At 54.3% G+C, this 21,847-nt stretch overlaps 1 protein-coding gene across 1 annotated transcript in view; it reads right to left on the bottom strand.

Moving 5' to 3' along the window:
- Positions 1-20,788, bottom strand: part of RHBDL3 (rhomboid like 3) — a 46,106-nt gene extending 25,318 nt beyond the window's left edge. The window contains 2 exon segments of the mRNA XM_077460688.1: positions 19,289-19,312; positions 19,975-20,788. Of these exon segments, the coding sequence (XP_077316814.1) occupies positions 19,289-19,312; positions 19,975-20,586 (636 nt within the window). The 5' untranslated portion in view covers positions 20,587-20,788.
- Positions 20,789-21,847: the final 1,059 nt, after the last annotated feature.

The raw sequence follows: 21,847 nt of genomic DNA, 5'->3' as shown, positions 1-21,847 counted from the left end.
TGGTGTCAAGTTCTTCACTTTACAGTCAACAAAGAGGACAAGGGGGACTCTTTACATCTAGAGGAGAAGAGATTTCATCTCCAAATACGGAAAGGTTTCTTCACAGTAAGAGCTGTGAAAATGTGGAATAGACTCCCTGCAGAGGTGGATCTGGTCGGCTCAGTGGATTGCTATAAGAAAGGTCGGGATTATTTCCTAAGTGTACAGAATATAATAATAATAATATAACTGGGTACTAAAATTTATAGGTAAAGTTGATCCGGGGAAAATCCGATTGCCTCTCGGGGGATCAGGACGGAATTTTTTCCCCTGCTGAAGCAGATTGGATGATGGCTCTGCTGGGGGTTTTCATTTTATTTTTTGGTTGAACTAGATGAACTTGTGTGTTTTTTAAACCTGACTAACTATATTCCGGACTCCTCACCATCAGGACAGACACAGAGCGGAACCTCAGGAATGGGGCGCAGAATAGGAAAACTCAGTTTATATGAGATGTATGTAGACAAAGATGTGCAGAAAGTCTGAGCTAAATCCACTGAATATCCCGATACAAACTCTAGTAGTCGGATCGCCCAACTCCTGCACTGACCATTCCCCTTCATTCTCCTCTGTACACCCGGCATTTCCAGGGTCCTCCTCCAAATCTAAAACCTCCAGGATCCTTCCCACACCTTGTCATCTCCGGGGTCCTCTCCCCACCCCGTCATCTCCGGGCTCCTCTCCCCACCCCGTCATCTCCGGGCTCCTCTCCCCACCCCGTCATCTCCGGGCTCCTCTCCCCACCCCGTCATCTCCGGGGTCCTCTCCCCACCCAGTCATCTCCGGGCTCCTCTCCCCACCCCGTCATCTCCGGGCTCCTCTCCCCACCCAGTCATCTCCGGGGTCCTCTCCCCACCCCGTCATCTCCGGGGTCCTCTCCCCACCCCGTCATCTCTGGGGTCCTCTCCCCACCCCGTCATCTCCGGGGTCCTCTCCCCCCCCCCCGTCATCTCCGGGGTCCTCTCCCCACCCCGTCATCTCCGGGGTCCTCTTCCCACCCTGTCATCTCCGGGGTCCTCTCCCCACCCTGTCATTTCTAGGATCCTCTCCCAAGCCTGTCATCCCCAGTGTCCTCTCCCCATTCTGTCATCTCCAGGGTGCTCTCGCCACACTGTCATCTCCAGGGTCCAGGGTCCTACACCACCCTGTCATCTCCGGGGTCCTCTCCACACCCCGTCATCTCCGGGGTCCTCTCCACACCCCGTCATCTCCGGGGTCCTCTCCCCACCCTGTCATCTCCAGGGTCCTCTCCCCACCCTATCATCTCCAGCATCCTCTCCCCACTAGGTCACCTCCAGGGTCTTCGTTCCACCCTGTCATTTCTAGCATCCTCTCCCCATTCTGTCATCTCCAGGGTCCTACACCACCCTGCAATCTCCAGGGTCCTCTCCCCACCATGTCACCTCCAGGATCTGCTCCCCATGTCGCCTCTAGGATCTTTTACTCTGTCTTCTACAGGGTCCCTTTCCCACCCTGTCATCTCCAAGGTCTTCCCCCCACCCAAATATCTCCAGGATCCTTCTCCCACAATGTCACCTCCAGGGTCCTCTCCCCGCCATGTCACCTCCAGGATCCTCTCCCCACAATGTCACCTACAGGGTCCCTTTTTTTCCCCATCAAGCAGATTCAAAACTATGGACAGCATCTGGGAGTCCTACCCTCCGCTCTGTTTCTGTATGAATGGGTTGAGCTCCTCATCTCATAGAAGTCACAGTTCACACAGGTTTTAGGAAATTACAGCCCAGATGATTTGACTCCACCAAGGAAAGAATTCAATATTCATATTTTTCCGCTAACACACTCATTGTACATGACTACAGAAGACAACAAGTGCAAATAGTAGCCGAGGTATCACTGCGTTTTCAGTGCTCAAGTGTTTGTCAAGGATGATTGAGCAACGAGAGATGTTGGGAAAAGTTTGAAGACGTTAGTCATGGTCTCGGGCCTCTCAATCCAATAAAAAGCAGGCAGGTGTCTAGGAAGGCCTTACATCCACAACGTTCCAGAGAAACAAAATACCAGATCAAAGAAGATCACATGGCACTAAACTGGCATCCTCAACGATAGTGTCAAGAAGGGCAAGCCAGCAACCAAGATGGCAGAAGAGCACCTGTGCGCAGGCCTCCCGCAAGAAGAGTTGTTTGGCGCAGGCGCGCGATAGACGGTGCGCAGACGTGCACGGGAGCGCACAAGCGCGTATTGTGACAACTCTTGGCGCCAGATGTGCTATTTAAAGGAGACTGATGCCCAGGCCCCTTGCTGTCCAGTCTACAGCGTTTTCTGGAAACCCCTGCTACCTGCTTGTTCCTGCTTACCTGTTCCTGTTTGACTCGCCTTGTTCCTGCCGATCCCTGCCGATCCCTGCCGATCCCCACATTCTGCCTGCCTTTGATCCCGGCTTGTCCTGACTATGCTTCTGCCTCTTCCTTGGTCTGCCTGCTGCCCACCTGCTACTGATCCGGCCCGTACCACGACTCTGCTTCTGCCTTGTACCCGACTCACCCGCCTGCTACCGACCCGGCCTGTCTTCACCTGCTAGTGCTCTGAGCTACAGGACACCTCCCTCTCTGAATGCGGTGTCCGGCTTCCAGTTGTTCCTGTCTTCAGCCAGTCTGCAACTCCAGCCATCTTCTGCACCGCCAGCATCTTCGCAGAGTCTTCGGAAGCACAGCTCAGCTCCAGCACCCGGGTTCCTGCCAGGCACTTGTGCCCCTCTGTACTCCCGAGCCTCCTGTCTGCCTTATCAGAGGTTCTCGAGTCAGAGTCGTAAGAGAGGCCTCTCCCTGCATCGGCCTCTCCCTGCATCGGCCTCTCCCTGCATCGGGCTCCCCTACCAGGTACGTGACTGCTAGAGATACGAATTGTGCCTCTATGCAAACTAAAATGGAGAGCCACAAACATGGCACCGAGGAAACTTTGAGTGTGCGACTAGGAAACCATTCCCCCTGTGTGCAGATAAAGAACACACTGGGCATGGCCAGACCTCTGTGAAAGGAGCTCGTGACACACCGAAGAGCCAAGAATAGTCGGGGGAGCTCCCAGAATAGGACAGAGCTGATAATTAGTGAATGAGAAGAGAGTCCCGCCTGGAGGAAGGTTGCTGTGATCTTGGATGACCATGAGAGTTCCTACGCTGGAAAGAAGCGCTTTCTTTAGTCAGCAACGGCTCCAAAGACCAGAAATGTATTCATGATAAGAGAGGCCAGTTAGCAACACAAATCTTACGGCCATCATTTCAGAGGAAAAATCTGTGAAAAATATGGATTTTCTCCTCAGAAATCAGCACCATGGAGAACATCACCAGAAAACGAATTCCAGATCCAACATATAAGTGAAAGTAACAGATTTACCACAGCGCTGCCTAATAATCAAATGTAACCATCATCATATCTCAATGTAAAGCCGGAACCTGCGCCGATGCAAAATCACAGTCCCAACAAGTGCTCAATAGTTCATAATAAAAAGTATTCGTCCATAAAGTGCTCCGTGTCTAAAATAGCTTCTCAGTGCTACATGCTGAACACCCCACACTCGCCAGACGCGTTTCCCCACACTCGCCAGACGCGTTTCCCCACACATTTCCACACACTCACCAGACGCGTTTCCATTTCAACACACTCACCAGATGCATTTCAACACACTCACCAGATGCATTTCAACACACTCACCAGATGCATTTCAACACACTCACCAGATGCATTTCAACACACTCACCAGATGCATTTCAACACACTCACCAGATGCGTTTCCGCACACTCACCAGATGCGTTTCCGCACACTCACCAGATGCGTTTCCGCACACTCACCAGATGCGTTTCCGCACACTCACCAGACGCGTTTCCATTTCAACACACTCACCAGATGCATTTCAACACACTCACCAGATGCATTTCAACACACTCACCAGATGCGTTTCCGCACACTCACCAGATGCATTTCAACACACTCACCAGATGCATTTCAACACACTCACCAGATGCGTTTCCGCACACTCACCAGATGCGTTTCCGCACACTCACCAGATGCGTTTCCGCACACTCACCAGATGCGTTTCCGCACACTCACCAGATGCGTTTCCGCACACTCACCAGATGCGTTTCCGCACACTCACCAGATGCGTTTCCGCACACTCACCAGACGCGTTTCCATTTCAACACACTCACCAGATGCATTTCAACACACTCACCAGATGCATTTCAACACACTCACCAGATGCATTTCAACACACTCACCAGATGCATTTCAACACACTCACCAGATGCATTTCAACACACTCACCAGATGCATTTCAACACACTCACCAGATGCATTTCAACACACTCACCAGATGCGTTTCCGCACACTCACCAGATGCGTTTCCGCACACTCACCAGACGCGTTTCCATTTCAACACACTCACCAGATGCATTTCAACACACTCACCAGATGCGTTTCAACACACTCACCAGATGCGTTTCAACACACTCACCAGATGCGTTTCAACACACTCACCAGATGCGTTTCAACACACTCACCAGATGCGTTTCAACACACTCACCAGATGCGTTTCAGCACACTCACCAGATGCGTTTCCGCACACTCACCAGATGCGTTTCCGCACACTCACCAGATGCGTTTCCGCACACTCACCAGACGCGTTTCCATTTCAACACACTCACCAGATGCATTTCAACACACTCACCAGATGCGTTTCAACACACTCACCAGATGCGTTTCCGCACACTCACCAGATGCATTTCAACACACTCGCCAGACGCGTTTCCCCACACTCGCCAGACGCGTTTCCCCACACTCGCCAGACGCGTTTCCCCACACTCGCCAGACGCGTTTCCCCACACTCGCCAGACGCGTTTCCCCACACTCGCCAGACGCGTTTCCCCACACTCGCCAGACGCGTTTCCCCACACTCGCCAGACGCGTTTCCCCACACTCGCCAGACGCGTTTCCCCACACTCGCCAGACGCGTTTCCCCACACTCGCCAGACGCGTTTCCCCACACTCGCCAGACGCGTTTCCCCACACTCGCCAGACGCGTTTCCCCACACTCGCCAGACGCGTTTCCCCACACTCGCCAGACGCGTTTCCCCACACTCGCCGGACGCGTTTCCCCACACTCACCGGACGCGTTTCCGCACACTCACCGGACGCGTCTCCGCACACTCACCGGACGCGTTTCCGCACACTCACCGGACGCGTTTCCGCACACTCACCGGACGCGTTTCCGCACACTCACCGGACGTGTCTCCGCACACTCACCGGACGCGTTTCCGCACACTCACCGGACGCGTTTCCGCACACTCACCGGACGCGTTTCCGCACACTCACCAGATGCGTTTCCGCACACTCACCAGACGCGTTTCCGCACACTCACCAGACGCGTTTCCGCACACTCACCAGACGCGTTTCCGCACACTCACCAGACGCGTTTCCGCACACTCACCAGATGCGTTTCCGCACACTCACCAGATGCGTTTCCACACACTCACCAGATGCGTTTCCACACACTCACCAGATGCGTTTCCGCACACTCAACAGATGTAAGTGACAAAAAAGTCACAGCAAGCATGCGGGAACCTTCCTGGGTATTTAAACAATGGAATCCAGCATTTCCATCTCCTTGGTTCTCCTCTCGCAGTATCCTTATATTTTTCCTATTCCTTGTTTACCTCCAAAAACACACTATATTGTCAAAAGTATTGGGACACCTGCCTTTGCATACACATGAACTTTAATGACATCCCAGTCTTAGTCCGGAGGGTTAAATATTGAGTTGGCACACCCTTTGCAGTTATAACAGCTTCAACTCTTCTGGGAAGGCCGTCCACAAGGTTTAGGAGGGTGTCTATGGGAATGTTTTACCATTCTTCCAGAAGCATATTTGTGAGATCAAGCACTGATGTTGGATGAGAAGGCCTGGCTCGCAATCTCTGCCCTAATTCATCCCAAAGGTGTTCTATTTGGCTTAAGGTAGGTTCCTCCACCCCAAACTCGCTCATCCATGTTTTTATGGACCTTAATTTGTGCACTGGTCTAAATCATTTGGTGGAGGGGGGGTTATGGTGTGGGGGGTGGAGGGGGGATTATGGTGTGGGGATTGTTTTTCAGGGGTTGGGTTTCTCCCCTTAGTTCCAGTGAAGGGAACTCTGAAGGCGTCAGCATACCAAAACATTTTGGACAATTTCATGCTCCCAACTTTGTGGGAACAGTTTGGGGACGGCTCCTTCCTGTTCCATCATGACTGCCCACCAGTGTACAAAGCAAGGTCCATAAAGACATGGATGAGCGAGTTTGGGGTGGAGGAACTTGACTGACCTGCACAGAGTCCTGACCTCATCCCCATAGAACACCTTTGGGATATATTAGAGTGGAGATTGCGAGCCAGGCCTTCTCATCCAACATCAGTGTCTGACCTCACGAATGCTCTTCTGGAAGAATGGTCAAACGTTCCCGTAGACACCCTCCTAAACCTTGTGGACGGCCTTCCCAGAAGAGGTGAAGATGTTATATCTGCAAAGGGCCAACTCAATATTGACCCTCCGGACTAAGACTGGGGGGGTCATTAAAGGTCAAGTATGTCGGATGCCTTTCCGGCTTGACTCTTGGAAAGTTCTCCAACTCAATCATTTTCTCAGATTCTCTCCCACCCCCGGGTCATATTTGCCAACCTCTTACGACTTTAGAGGAATAGCGCCCAGAGAAGGGCACAATGCCACAGGAATAGCGCCCAGAGAAGGGCACAATGCCACAGGAATAGCGCCCAGAGAAGGGCACAATGCCACATGTACTTCTGACCGTTTATAACCTGCTGATCCCCAGAGACTCCTCCATTCTGAGAACAAGACCTAAAATCTCACATTCAGCTCACAGCAAAGACGACAAATCCTCCGATTTACATATAAATCCTCCAGCTGTGCAAAAATCCAACTTTACAATCCTGAACAAGTGCTGCAGACGCATGGCGGCCTCAGTCACCCCCTCCCCCGGGGGGGTTCCGCCATCTCTGCTCCCGGGACTGTCAGTCAGGAAGGACGTTCTGCGACACTTTTTGGCGGTCGGTGTTGCCCAGACGTTGGAAGTGGACGGACGTGCCTTCCCTGGGGGATTGGGCAATTGAAGGGGACCGAATTAATAGCCTGGAAGGAATGTTGTCGCCGGAAACGGGGAGGAACAATCCTCCAAGACCCGGACCCGGACCTCGCGGTCGATGTCTCGATATTCCTCGGAATTTATCTGGTGGGCCACAGAGGATTCTACCGCCACACCGGTGTGACCAGCGTGGAATGTCTCCTGAACCCTAAAGATCTTTACTGTCCTGACCCCTCTTCCCTTACGCCCTTCCCCCTTTCTTCCCTCCCTTATACATGTTGCAAGAACGCCCGATTTATTCATGACCTCCAGTCTCATTGGACCAGGATGGTGGCACCTACAGAGCTACCCCCCAGAGGGGACGTGGCCAGAATAGGAACAACAGCCCCAGCCTACCTGTAATGAGCGGGCATCACCCGTTGAGAGGATAGTGGTGGGCACGTACCCGCTTTACCTTGGAATGGGCACTGTAGGCTCTTCTACCATACTACACAAACCGAACCTCAAGAACTCATATTAACCTGGAGATGGTTTCACCCCATTGGGGCAGACTTGGATTTTTCTGCTCAATGTAAAACAAATATGTTGGATTATTTTGTACTCCTTTCCTTTTTTTCTACCATGTCTTTTTCTTATCTCAATGAAATAAGATCGAATTAAAATCTTGAACATACAGAAGGCTCTGATGGCTGTTGGAGGTGGCCGGAGGAACGGGAGAAACCTTTACATATCTTCTGTACTTGCCCCAAGCTCCAACACTTTTGGAAAGAAGTCCATCGCATTGGCCAAAAATGTAGAGAATGTCCGATTCCGGAGGACCCGGCGTTTTCCCTCCTTCATGCCTCCAATACTCCCGAGAAAATCTACAAGACATTGGTTATTCGTCATCTCCTTGATGCCGCCAAGCCATGTCTCCACAGCCTCCGACCATTGGTCTACGGCTCAAGAAAATACAGAAGATTAAGAAAATGGAGGATCGGGTCCTCCCGACACGTCACCAACAGGAACACAACTCCAAACATGGATGTTATGGAAGATGTTGGTCTTCTCTGTACTGTAGACTGACTGCTCCGGTATGTCTGTAGGTGGAATGTGGTATCAACCACATCATTCGTGTGTTGCCTTTGTGGTACGCGAGTTCCCATCTCTCCTCCACTCCCTCCCTGCCCCCCCTCATCTGTCTCTCTCCTTCTCTCTCCATTCTTTTCTTTCCTTCCTCTCCACAGAGGGATGGGGGGGGGGGGGGTGGGGTATAACAGAAGGACAGAGGGGAGGATTGGGGTATAATAGAAGGACAGAGGGGGGATTGGGGTATAATAGAAGGACAGAGGGAGGATTGGGGTATAATAGAAGGACAGAGGGGGGGATTGGGGTATAATAGAAGGACAGAGGGGAGGATTGGGGTATAATAGAAGGACAGAGGGGGGGATTGGGGTATAATAGAAGGACAGAGGGAGGATTGGGGTATAATAGAAGGACAGAGGGAGGATTGGGGTATAATAGAAGGACAGAGGGGAGGATTGGGGTATAACAGAAGGACAGAGGGGGTGTTGGGGTATAACAGAAGGACAGAGGGGAGGATTGGGGTATAATAGAAGGACAGAGGGGGGATTGGGGTATAATAGAAGGACAGAGGGGAGGATTGGGGTATAATAGAAGGACAGAGGGGAGGATTGGGGTATAATAGAAGGACAGAGGGAGGATTGGGGTATAATAGAAGGACAGAGGGGAGGATTGGGGTATAATAGAAGGACAGAGGGGGGGTTGGGGTATAATAGAAGGACAGAGGGAGGATTGGGGTATAATAGAAGGGCATAGGGGGGGTTGGGGTATAACAGAAGGACAGAGGGGGGGTTGGGGTATAACAGAAGGACAGAGGGGGGATTGGGGTATAACAGAAGAAGGACAGAGGGGAGGATTGGGGTATAATAGAAGGACAGAGGGGAGGATTGGGGTATAATAGAAGGACAGAGGGGGGGGTTGGGGTATAATAGAAGGACAGAGGGAGGATTGGGGTATAATAGAAGGGCATAGGGGGGGTTGGGGTATAACAGAAGAAGGACAGAGGGGGGGTTGGGGTATAACAGAAGGACAGAGGGGGGATTGGAGTATAACAGAAGGACAGAGGGGAGGATTGGGGTATAATAGAAGGACAGAGGGGGGACTGGGGTATAATAGAAGGACAGAGGGGAGGATTGGGGTATAAAAGAAGGACAGAGGGGGGGTTGGGGTATAACAGAAGAAGGACAGAGGGGGGATTGGGGTATAACAGAAGGACAGAGGGGAGGATTGGGGTATAATAGAAGGACAGAGGGGAGGATTGGGGTATAATAGAAGGACAGAGGGGAGGATTGGGGTATAATAGAAGGACAGAGGGGAGGATTGGGGTATAATAGAAGGACAGAGGGGAGGATTGGGGTATAATAGAAGGACAGAGGGGGGATTGGGGTATAATAGAAGGACAGAGGGGAGGATTGGGGTATAATAGAAGGACAGAGGGGGGGGATTGGGGTATAATAGAAGGACAGAGGGGGGGATTGGGGTATAATAGAAGGACAGAGGGGGGGATTGGGGTATAATAGAAGGACAGAGGGGGGGATTGGGGTATAATAGAAGGACAGAGGGAGGATTGGGGTATAATAGAAGGACAGAGGGGGGGATTGGGGTATAATAGAAGGACAGAGGGGGGGGATTGGGGTATAATAGAAGGACAGAGGGGAGGATTGGGGTATAATAGAAGGACAGAGGGGGGATTGGGGTATAATAGAAGGACAGAGGGAGGATTGGGGTATAATAGAAGGACAGAGGGGAGGATTGGGGTATAATAGAAGGACAGAGGGGGGATTGGGGTATAATAGAAGGACAGAGGGAGGATTGGGGTATAACAGAAGGACAGAGGGGGTGTTGGGGTATAACAGAAGGACAGAGGGGAGGATTGGGGTATAATAGAAGGACAGAGGGGGGATTGGGGTATAATAGAAGGACAGAGGGGAGGATTGGGGTATAATAGAAGGACAGAGGGGAGGATTGGGGTATAATAGAAGGACAGAGGGAGGATTGGGGTATAATAGAAGGACAGAGGGGAGGATTGGGGTATAATAGAAGGACAGAGGGGGGGTTGGGGTATAATAGAAGGACAGAGGGAGGATTGGGGTATAATAGAAGGGCATAGGGGGGGTTGGGGTATAACAGAAGGACAGAGGGGGGGTTGGGGTATAACAGAAGGACAGAGGGGGGATTGGGGTATAACAGAAGAAGGACAGAGGGGAGGATTGGGGTATAATAGAAGGACAGAGTGTGGGTTGGGGTATAATAGAAGGACAGAGGGAGGATTGGGGTATAATAGAAGGGCATAGGGGGGGTTGGGGTATAACAGAAGGACAGAGGGGGGGTTGGGGTATAACAGAAGGACAGAGGGGAGGATTGGGGTATAATAGAAGGACAGAGGGGGGACTGGGGTATAATAGAAGGACAGAGGGGAGGATTGGGGTATAATAGAAGGACAGAGGGGGGGTTGGGGTATAACAGAAGAAGGACAGAGGGGGGATTGGGGTATAACAGAAGGACAGAGGGGAGGATTGGGGTATAATAGAAGGACAGAGGGGAGGATTGGGGTATAATAGAAGGACAGAGGGGGGATTGGGGTATAATAGAAGGACAGAGGGGGGATTGGGGTATAATAGAAGGACAGAGGGGAGGATTGGGGTATAATAGAAGGACAGAGGGGGGGGATTGGGGTATAATAGAAGGACAGAGGGGGGGATTGGGGTATAATAGAAGGACAGAGGGGGGGATTTGGGTATAATAGAAGGACAGAGGGGGGGATTGGGGTATAATAGAAGGACAGAGGGAGGATTGGGGTATAATAGAAGGACAGAGGGGGGGATTGGGGTATAATAGAAGGACAGAGGGGGGGGATTGGGGTATAATAGAAGGACAGAGGGGAGGATTGGGGTATAATAGAAGGACAGAGGGGGGGATTGGGGTATAATAGAAGGACAGAGGGAGGATTGGGGTATAATAGAAGGACAGAGGGGGGATTGGGGTATAATAGAAGGACAGAGGGGAGGATTGGGGTATAATAGAAGGACAGAGGGGAGGATTGGGGTATAATAGAAGGACAGAGGGGGGGGGATTGGGGTATAATAGAAGGACAGAGGGGGGATTGGGGTATAATAGAAGGACAGAGGGGAGGATTGGGGTATAATAGAAGGACAGAGGGGAGGATTGGGGTATAATAGAAGGACAGAGGGGGGATTGGGGTATAATAGAAGGACAGAGGGGGGATTGGGGTATAATAGAAGGACAGAGGGGGGGGGATTGGGGTATAATAGAAGGACAGAGGGGGGGATTGGGGTATAATAGAAGGACAGAGGGAGGATTGGGGTATAATAGAAGGACAGAGGGGGGATTGGGGTATAATAGAAGGACAGAGGGGGGGGGATTGGGGTATAATAGAAGGACAGAGGGGAGGATTGGGGTATAATAGAAGGACAGAGGGGGAGGATTGGGGTATAATAGAAGGACAGAGGGGGGATTGGGGTATAATAGAAGGACAGAGGGAGGATTGGGGTATAATAGAAGGACAGAGGGGGGATTGGGGTATAATAGAAGGACAGAGGGAGGATTGGGGGTATAATAGAAGGACAGAGGGAGGATTGGGGTATAATAGAAGGACAGAGGGGGGGGGGATTGGGGTATAATAGAAGGACAGAGGGGGGATTGGGGTATAATAGAAGGACAGAGGGAGGATTGGGGTATAATAGAAGGACAGAGGGGGGATTGGGGTATAATAGAAGGACAGAGGGAGGATTGGGGGTATAATAGAAGGACAGAGGGAGGATTGGGGTATAATAGAAGGACAGAGGGGAGGATTGGGGTATAATAGAAGGACAGAGGGGGGATTGGGGTATAATAGAAGGACAGAGGGGAGGATTGGGGTATAATAGAAGGACAGAGGGAGGATTGGGGTATAATAGAAGGACAGAGGGGAGGATTGGGGTATAATAGAAGGACAGAGGGGGGATTGGGGTATAATAGAAGGACAGAGGGGGGGATTGGGGTATAATAGAAGGACAGAGGGGGGGGATTGGGGTATAATAGAAGGACAGAGGGGGGGTTGGGGCACATTACTTGTAGTGAGGAGGCGGAGTTATGCAGACAATAATTATCCTGATTGGAAGGGGAAGCTCCGCCTGTCTGGGCAGGTAATGTCACCTGTATGACATCTTCTTGCTGATCATTAAACATGAACATGAAATCATGTGATGACAGTGTGCCCCAATGCAGGGAATGGAGCGCAATCTTTTACACCAGAGGATATTCATACAGTATGTGATAAAAGTAAGTACACCCCTCCACCAGCCCCGACATCATGGATGTTGCGGTCCAGTCTCTGAAGGGAGGGGATCATGCTCGGCTTCAGTAGGTCACAGTACATGTTGGCATTCATGGTCCCCTCAATGATTGGTGGACCATGGCGAGGCCTGTTCTGAGGGGAACCTGTCCTGTTACCCCCCTGTATGGTCTTGTCCACCGTGCTGCAGATCAGTTTCAGGGTCTTGGCAATCTTCTTATAGCCTAGGCCATCTTTATGTAGAGCGACAATTCTTATCTTCAGATCCTCAGAGAGTTCTTTGCCATGAGGAAGTTCTTTCCTTGGGGATTACCTTGCGGGCGCACTCCCGAGGCCAGCATTTGCGCCCATAGACACAGAATGCTGGACTTTGCCCCGCCTCCCACGTCATTGGATTTGATTGATAGCAGTGGGAGCCAATGGCTGCGCTGTTATCAATCTATCCAATTAACAGCCGTGACAACTGGCAGAGAGGGTGAGCCCATCTCCGGCATGGGAAATACGGGGCTCCGGTGAGTAAATGGGGGGGGGGGTCTTTTCACCTTAATGCATAGGATGTACGACCCCTTTAACGGCTGTGTGTTGAGTTATTTTGAGGGGACAGGAAATGTACACTGTTATACAAGCTGTACACTCACTACTTTACATTGTAGACAAGTGTCATTTCTTCAGTGTTGTCACATGAAAAGAGAGAAGGAATGTCACTGAGGGGTGTACTTACTTTTGTCACATACTGTATACAGGTAGGTGCATAGCGGGCCCATGGCAGAGTAAACTGCATTTCTGGTGTTTGGTCTCTCAGGAGAAGTCACCCAACAAGGGGAGCAATATAAAGAATCCTGATACTGGGGTGTGTAGGGTGAGGGGTTACCCGGGGTCAGGCATGCCGCACCAGACAACCTCCGCACCGACATCCCCTGACAGTCATGACCGGGATAAACCCATTATTCCTGACCTCACCCGTCACCAACCACATCACCCGTCACCAACCGCCTCACCCGTCACCAACCGCCTCACCCGTCACCAACCACCTCACCTGACCCGTCACCAACCGCCTCACCTCACCCGTCACCAACCACCTCACCTGACCCGTCACCAACCGCCTCACCTCACCCGTCACCAACCGCATCACCTCACCCGTCACCAACCGCATCACCTCACCCGTCACCAACCACATCACCCGTCACCAACCGCCTCACCCGTCACCAACCGCCTCACCTCACCCGTCACCAACCGCCTCACCCGTCACCAACCACCTCACCCGTCACCAACCACCTCACCCGTCACCAACCGCCTCACCCGTCACCAACCACCTCACCCATCACCAATCACCTCACCCGTCACCAACCACCTCACCCGTCACCAATCACCTCACCTGACCCGTCACCAACCACCTCACCCGTCACCAACCACCTCACCTCACCCATCACCAACCACCTCACCTCACCCGTCACCAACCACCTCACCTCACCCGTCACCAACCACCTCACCCGTCACCAACCACCTCACCCATCACCAACCTCCTCGCCTCACCAACCTCCTCGCCTCACCCGTCACCAACCTCCTCGCCTCACCCGTCACCAACCACCTCACCTCACCCGTCACCAACCACCTCACCCGTCACCAACCACCTCACCCGTCACCAACCTCCTCGCCTCACCAACCTCCTCGCCTCACCCGTCACCAACCTCCTCGCCTCACCCGTCACCAACCGCATCACCTCACCCGTCACCAACCGCATCACCTCACCCGTCACCAACCGCATCACCTGACCCGTCACCAACCGCCTCACCTGACCCGTCACCAACCGCATCACCTCACCCGTCACCAACCGCATCACCTCACCCGTCACCAACCGCATCACCTGACCCGTCACCAACCGCCTCACCTGACCCGTCACCAACCGCATCACCTGACCCGTCACCAACCGCCTCACCTGACCCGTCACCAACCGCATCACCTCACCCGTCACCAACCGCATCACCTCACCAGTCACCAACCACCTCACCTCACCAGTCACCAACCGCATCACCTCACCCGTCACCAACCGCATCACCTGACCCGTCACCAACCGCATCACCTGACCCGTCACCAACCGCCTCACCTGACCCGTCACCAACCGCATCACCTGACCCGTCACCAACCGCCTCACCTGACCCGTCACCAACCGCATCACCTCACCCGTCACCAACCGCATCACCTCACCAGTCACCAACCACCTCACCTCACCCGTCACCAACCGCATCACCTCACCCGTCACCAACCGCATCACCTCACCCGTCACCAACCGCATCACCTCACCCGTCACCAACCGCATCACCTGACCCGTCACCAACCGCATCACCTCACCCGTCACCAACCGCATCACCTCACCCGTCACCAACCGCATCACCTCACCCGTCACCAACCGCATCACCTCACCCGTCACCAACCGCATCACCTCACCCGTCACCAACCGCATCACCTCACCCGTCACCAACCGCATCACCTGACCCGTCACCAACCACATCACCTGACCCGTCACCAACCGCATCACCTCACCCGTCACCAACCGCCTCACCTCACCCGTCACCAACCGCATCACCTCACCCGTCACCAACCGCCTCACCTCACCCGTCACCAACCGCATCACCTGACCAGTCACCAACCGCATCACCTCACCCGTCACCAACCGCATCACCTCACCCGTCACCAACCGCCTCACCTGACCCGTCACCAACCGCATCACCTCACCCGTCACCAACCGCATCACCTCACCCGTCACCAACCACATCACCTCACCCGTCACCAACCGCATCACCTCACCCGTCACCAACCGCATCACCTCACCCGTCACCAACCGCATCACCTCACCCGTCACCAACCGCATCACCTGACCCGTCACCAACCGCATCACCTCACCCGTCACCAACCGCCTCACCTCACCCGTCACCAACCGCATCACCTCACCCGTCACCAACCGCATCACCTGACCCGTCACCAACCGCATCACCTCACCCGTCACCAACCGCATCACCTCACCCGTCACCAACCGCATCACCTCACCCGTCACCAACCGCATCACCTCACCCGTCACCAACCGCATCACCTCACCCGTCACCAACCGCATCACCTCACCCGTCACCAACCGCATCACCTGACCCGTCACCAACCGCATCACCTCACCAGTCACCAACAGCATCACCTCACCAGTCACCAACCGCATCACCTGACCCGTCACCAACCGCCTCACCTCACCCGTCACCAACCGCCTCACCTCACCCGTCACCAACCGCATCACCTCACCCGTCACCAACCGCATCACCTCACCCGTCACCAACCGCATCACCTCACCCGTCACCAACCGCCTCACCTCACCCGTCACCAACCGCCTCACCTCACCCGTCACCAACCGCCTCACCTCACCCGTCACCAACCGCATCACCTGACCCGTCACCAACCACCTCACCCGTCACCAACCACCTCACCTCACCAGTCCCCAACCTTCTCGCCTCACCCGTCACCAACCGCATCACCTGACCCGTCACCAACCACATCACCTCACCCGTCACCAACTGCCTCACCTCACCCGTCACCAACCGCATCACCTCACCCGTCACCAACCGCATCACCTCACCCGTCACCAACCGCATCACCTCACCCGTCACCAACCGCCTCACCTCACCCGTCACCAACCGCATCACCTGACCCGTCACCAACCACCTCACCCGTCACCAACCACCTCACCTCACCAGTCCCCAACCTTCTCGCCTCACCCGTCACCAACCGCATCACCTGACCCGTCACCAACCACATCACCTGACCCGTCACCAACCAAACCGCATCACCTCACCCGTCACCAACCGCATCACCTCACCCGTCACCAACCGCATCACCTCACCCGTCACCAACCGCCTCACCTCACCCGTCACCAACCGCATCACCTGACCCGTCACCAACCACCTCACCCGTCACCAACCACCTCACCTCACCAGTCCCCAACCTTCTCGCCTCACCCGTCACCAACCGCATCACCTGACCCGTCACCAACCACATCACCTGACCCGTCACCAACCACATCACCTCACCCGTCACCAACCGCATCACCTCACCCGTCACCAACCGCATCACCTGACCCCTCACCAACCGCATCACCTCACCCGTCACCAACCGCATCACCTCACCCGTCACCAACCGCATCACCTCACCCGTCACCAACCACATCACCTCACCCGTCACCAACCGCATCACCTCACCCGTCACCAACCGCATCACCTCACCCGTCACCAACCGCATCACCTCACCCGTCACCAACTGCCTCACCTCACCCGTCACCAACCGCATCACCTCACCCGTCACCAACCGCATCACCTCACCCGTCACCAACCGCATCACCTCACCCGTCACCAACCGCATCACCTCACCCGTCACCAACCGCATCACCTCACCCGTCACCAACCGCATCACCTCACCCGTCACCAACCGCATCACCTGACCCGTCACCAACCGCATCACCTCACCCGTCACCAACCGCATCACCTGACCCGTCACCAACCGCATCACCTCACCCGTCACCAACCGCATCACCTGACCCGTCACCAACCGCATCACCTCACCCGTCACCAACCGCATCACCTCACCCGTCACCAACCGCATCACCTCACCCGTCACCAACCGCATCACCTCACCCGTCACCAACCGCATCACCTCACCCGTCACCAACCGCCTCACCTCACCCGTCACCAACCGCATCACCTCACCCGTCACCAACCGCATCACCTCACCCGTCACCAACCGCATCACCTCACCCGTCACCAACCGCATCACCTCACCCGTCACCAACCGCCTCACCTCACCCGTCACCAACCGCATCACCTGACCCGTCACCAACCCCGTCACCAACCACCTCACCTCACCAGTCCCCAACCTTCTCGCCTCACCCGTCACCAACCACATCACCTCACCCGTCACCAACCGCATCACCTCACCCGTCACCAACCGCCTCACCTCACCCGTCACCAACCGCATCACCTGACCAGTCACCAACCGCATCACCTCACCCGTCACCAACCGCATCACCTCACCCGTCACCAACCGCATCACCTCACCCGTCACCAACCGCATCACCTCACCCGTCACCAACCGCATCACCTCACCCGTCACCAACCACATCACCTCACCCGTCACCAACCACATCACCTCACCCGTCACCAACCGCATCACCTCACCCGTCACCAACCGCATCACCTCACCCGTCACCAACCGCATCACCTCACCCGTCACCAACCGCATCACCTGACCCGTCACCAACCGCATCACCTCACCCGTCACCAACTGCCTCACCTCACCCGTCACCAACCGCATCACCTCACCCGTCACCAACCGCATCACCTCACCCGTCACCAACCGCATCACCTCACCCGTCACCAACCGCATCACCTGACCCGTCACCAACCGCATCACCTCACCCGTCACCAACCGCATCACCTCACCCGTCACCAACCGCATCACCTCACCCGTCACCAACCGCATCACCTCACCCGTCACCAACCGCATCACCTCACCCGTCACCAACCGCATCACCTCACCCGTCACCAACCGCATCACCTGACCCGTCACCAACCGCATCACCTCACCAGTCACCAACCGCATCACCTCACCCGTCACCAACCGCATCACCTCACCCGTCACCAACCGCATCACCTCACCCGTCACCAACCGCATCACCTCACCCGTCACCAACCGCATCACCTCACCCGTCACCAACCGCCTCACCTCACCCGTCACCAACCGCATCACCTCACCCGTCACCAACCGCATCACCTCACCCGTCACCAACCGCATCACCTCACCCGTCACCAACCGCATCACCTCACCCGTCACCAACCGCATCACCTGACCCGTCACCAACCGCATCACCTCACCCGTCACCAACCACCTCACCTCACCCGTCACCAACCACCTCACCTCACCCGTCACCAACCACCTCACCTCACCAGTCCCCAACCTTCTCGCCTCACCCGTCACCAACCGCATCACCTCACCCGTCACCAACCACATCACCTGACCCGTCACCAACCACATCACCTCACCCGTCACCAACCGCATCACCTGACCCGTCACCAACCACATCACCTGACCCGTCACCAACCACATCACCTCACCCGTCACCAACCACATCACCTGACCCGTCACCAACCGCATCACCTCACCCATCACCAACCGCATCACCTCACCCGTCACCAACCACATCACCTGACCCGTCACCAACCACATCACCTGACCCGTCACCAACCGCATCACCTGACCCGTCACCAACCGCCTCACCTCACCCGTCACCAACCACATCACCTGACCCGTCACCAACCGCCTCACCTGACCCGTCACCAACCGCCTCACCTGACCAGTCACCAACCCTCCACGTATCTACTACACAGAGCGGTACCAGTGTCTCTACCCTCTCCATGTATCTACTACACAGAGTTGTACCAGTGTCTCTACCCTCTCCATGTATCTATTACACAGAGCTGTACCAGTGTCTCTACCCCCTCCATGTATCTACTACACAGAGCTGTACCAGGTGTCCCTAGCCCCTCCATGTATCTACTATACAGTGCCTCTACTCCTTTCATGTATCTAGTACACAGAGTTGTACCAGTGTCTCTACCCCCTCCATGTATCTACTACACAGAGTTGTACCAGTGCCTCTACTTTCTGTTCAGAGATGTACCAGTTCCTCGCCTCATCCATGTATCTGGCCCCTGTCACACAGGAATATCACTCCACATGAAGGAACAGATATGGTCACAGACAGAGGGTGGTACTTACCTGCTGGAAAAGCCCTTTCCAGTGCTGAGTGAAGGAGCAGAGGAGAGACACAAACATATTTATCAGCCCAGCAATTCAACAGCAGAAATATTACCTGTATACTATCACTACGAACCCAAGGGAACCACACTGACTGTAGGGGTCCTAGAGATCAATCCCTGCACTGTCCCCTCTACACTGATCCCTGCACTGTCCCTCTACACTGATCCCTGCACTGTCCCTCTACACTGATCCATCTACACCAATCCCACCACTGTCCCTCTACACCAATCCCACCACTGTCCCTCTACACCAATCCCACCACTGTCCCTCTACACTGATCCCTCTACACCAATCCCACCACTGTCCCTCTACACCAATCCCACCACTGTCCCTCTACACTGATCCCTCTACACCAATCCCACCACTGTCCCTCTACATTGATCCCTCTACACCAATCCCACCACTGTCCCTCTACACTGATCCCTCTACACCAATCCCACCACTGTCCCTCTACACTGATCCCTCTACACCAATCCCACCACTGTCCCTCTACACTGATCAATCTACACTGATCCCACCACTGTCCCTCTGCACCAATCTCTTTGAACTCCACTCTGCAGTGTGATTATTTCCTTCTACCCCAAATAGTTAAAACATATCCCACCATGGAACCATGTCATACAAAAGTTTATACAAAGACATACCTCTTCATTGGCCGGCAGCTCCAGGGACCCAAGAACTTCAATCTGCTCCGTTTGGGAACCCTCATTCACCTGTTGCTCCATCTGGGAACCTCGTATTATCTGCTGCTCCACCTGGGAACCCTTGTCCCGCTGAAAACCCCCATCCAACTGCTGCTCCACCTGGGGACCTCTGTTCACCTGGAAACTCCCATTCAACCGCTGCTCCACCTGAGAACCCTCATCCATCTGCTGTTCCACCTGGGACCCCCTGTCCACCTGGGGACCCCCATCCACCTGGGGACCCCCATCCAGTTGCTGTCCCACCTGGGAACCCCCGTCCACCTGCTGTCCCACCTGGGGACCCCCATCCACCTGGGGACCCCCATCCAGTTGCTGTCCCACCTGGGGAACCCCATCCACCAGCTGTCCCACCTGGGGACCCCCATCCTCCTGGGGACCCCCATCCAGTTGCTGTCCCACCTGGGAACCCCCGTCCACCTGTTGCTGCACCTGGGAACCCCCGTCCACCTGTTGCTGCACCTGGGAACCCCCGTTCACCTGCTGTCCCACCTGGGAACCCCCGTCCACCTGTTGCTGCACCTGGGAACCCCCGTCCACCTGTTGCTCCCCCATCCTTGGGACGTCTTCGGAGGCTCAAAGCCCAGTGTGGCCCCCCAACCTCCTGGGGTTCCCTCGAAAGTGATCCCTTTAGAGGATTCCTCATCACAAACTGACATCATGTGTCCTCTGTCCTCAGTAAACAGAGCCCCTCCTCCCCTGCACCACCCCCACCGGAGTGAGAGTACGGAACACATTACCATCTCCCCTCCCATTCTATCATAACGCAAGCAATTCCCCTCCTCCCACCTGTATTATTATACTGCGCAGATCATTACCATCTACCCTCCCATATGCCCCCCACTGCCTGTATCATTATACTACACACAGATCAATAGCATTTCCCTGCAAACATCAGTCTAATAAAGAGCCCCCCCACCTGTACCATTATATGACAAAGTCCATCTACCCCCCCCCCCCCCGCCTTCTGCTCAGTAAAAAGTAGAAGAACTGTGCAGAGGGGGCTTGTGCTGTGCTGGACCCCCAGAGATCTTAACATTCAGCCAATATTCTGCCCACTCTGAGTATTGGAGGAGCACTGCGCATGCTCCAGACCCAGGATCATCTGCTGCAGCAAGTGCCAGTCTCTGTCGCCATCTAGTGGGCATTTTATAATTCACACCATTGTGGAGTATATTGGACCCAGAAATAGGAACATTACCTAGAAATGCAGTCATTCAGCATCTGGACCCCCCTCTATACCTCTACTGTACCCCAACTAGCCCTCGTCTCTGTATTGTAACCCAGTCCCCACTCTGTCCCTCTACAGTACCCTCAATCCTCTCGTACCACTCTCCTTCCTTATTGTACAGCAATCCCTACTCTCCCACTCTATTGCACCCCTTATTCCTCCTCTGTACTTCTATATCACCCCAATACCGCCTCTATCCCTCTGAACCCCAGTGCTACTATGTTCTTCCATTATATTCCAATTCTGACTCTGTCCCTCTATTATACCTCCAAATCCCCCCCCCCCACTCCCACTATTCTACCCAAATCCCCTTTCTACAATAGATAGACAAAAAGGGGGACAGAGGGGAGGATTGGGGTATAACAGAAGGACAGAGGGGAGGATTGGGGTATAACAGAAGGACAGAGGGGAGGATTGGGGTATAATAGAAGGACAGGGGAGGATTGGGGTATAATAGAAGGACAGCGGGGGGGAGGATTGGGGTATAATGGAAGGACAGAGGGGGGGGGGATTGGGGTATAATAGAAGGACAGAGGGAGGATCGGGGTATAATAGAAGGACAGAGGAAGGATCGGGGTATAATAG

Source organism: Lithobates pipiens, unplaced genomic scaffold, assembly GCF_037356315.1.
Source record: "Lithobates pipiens isolate NorthernLeopardFrog02 unplaced genomic scaffold, aLitPip1_a1.2 Scaffold_28, whole genome shotgun sequence".
NCBI lineage: Eukaryota > Metazoa > Chordata > Amphibia > Anura > Ranidae > Lithobates > Lithobates pipiens.
The sequence above is the reverse complement of the archived record's forward strand: the minus strand, read 5'-3'. Positions and strand labels throughout refer to the sequence as shown.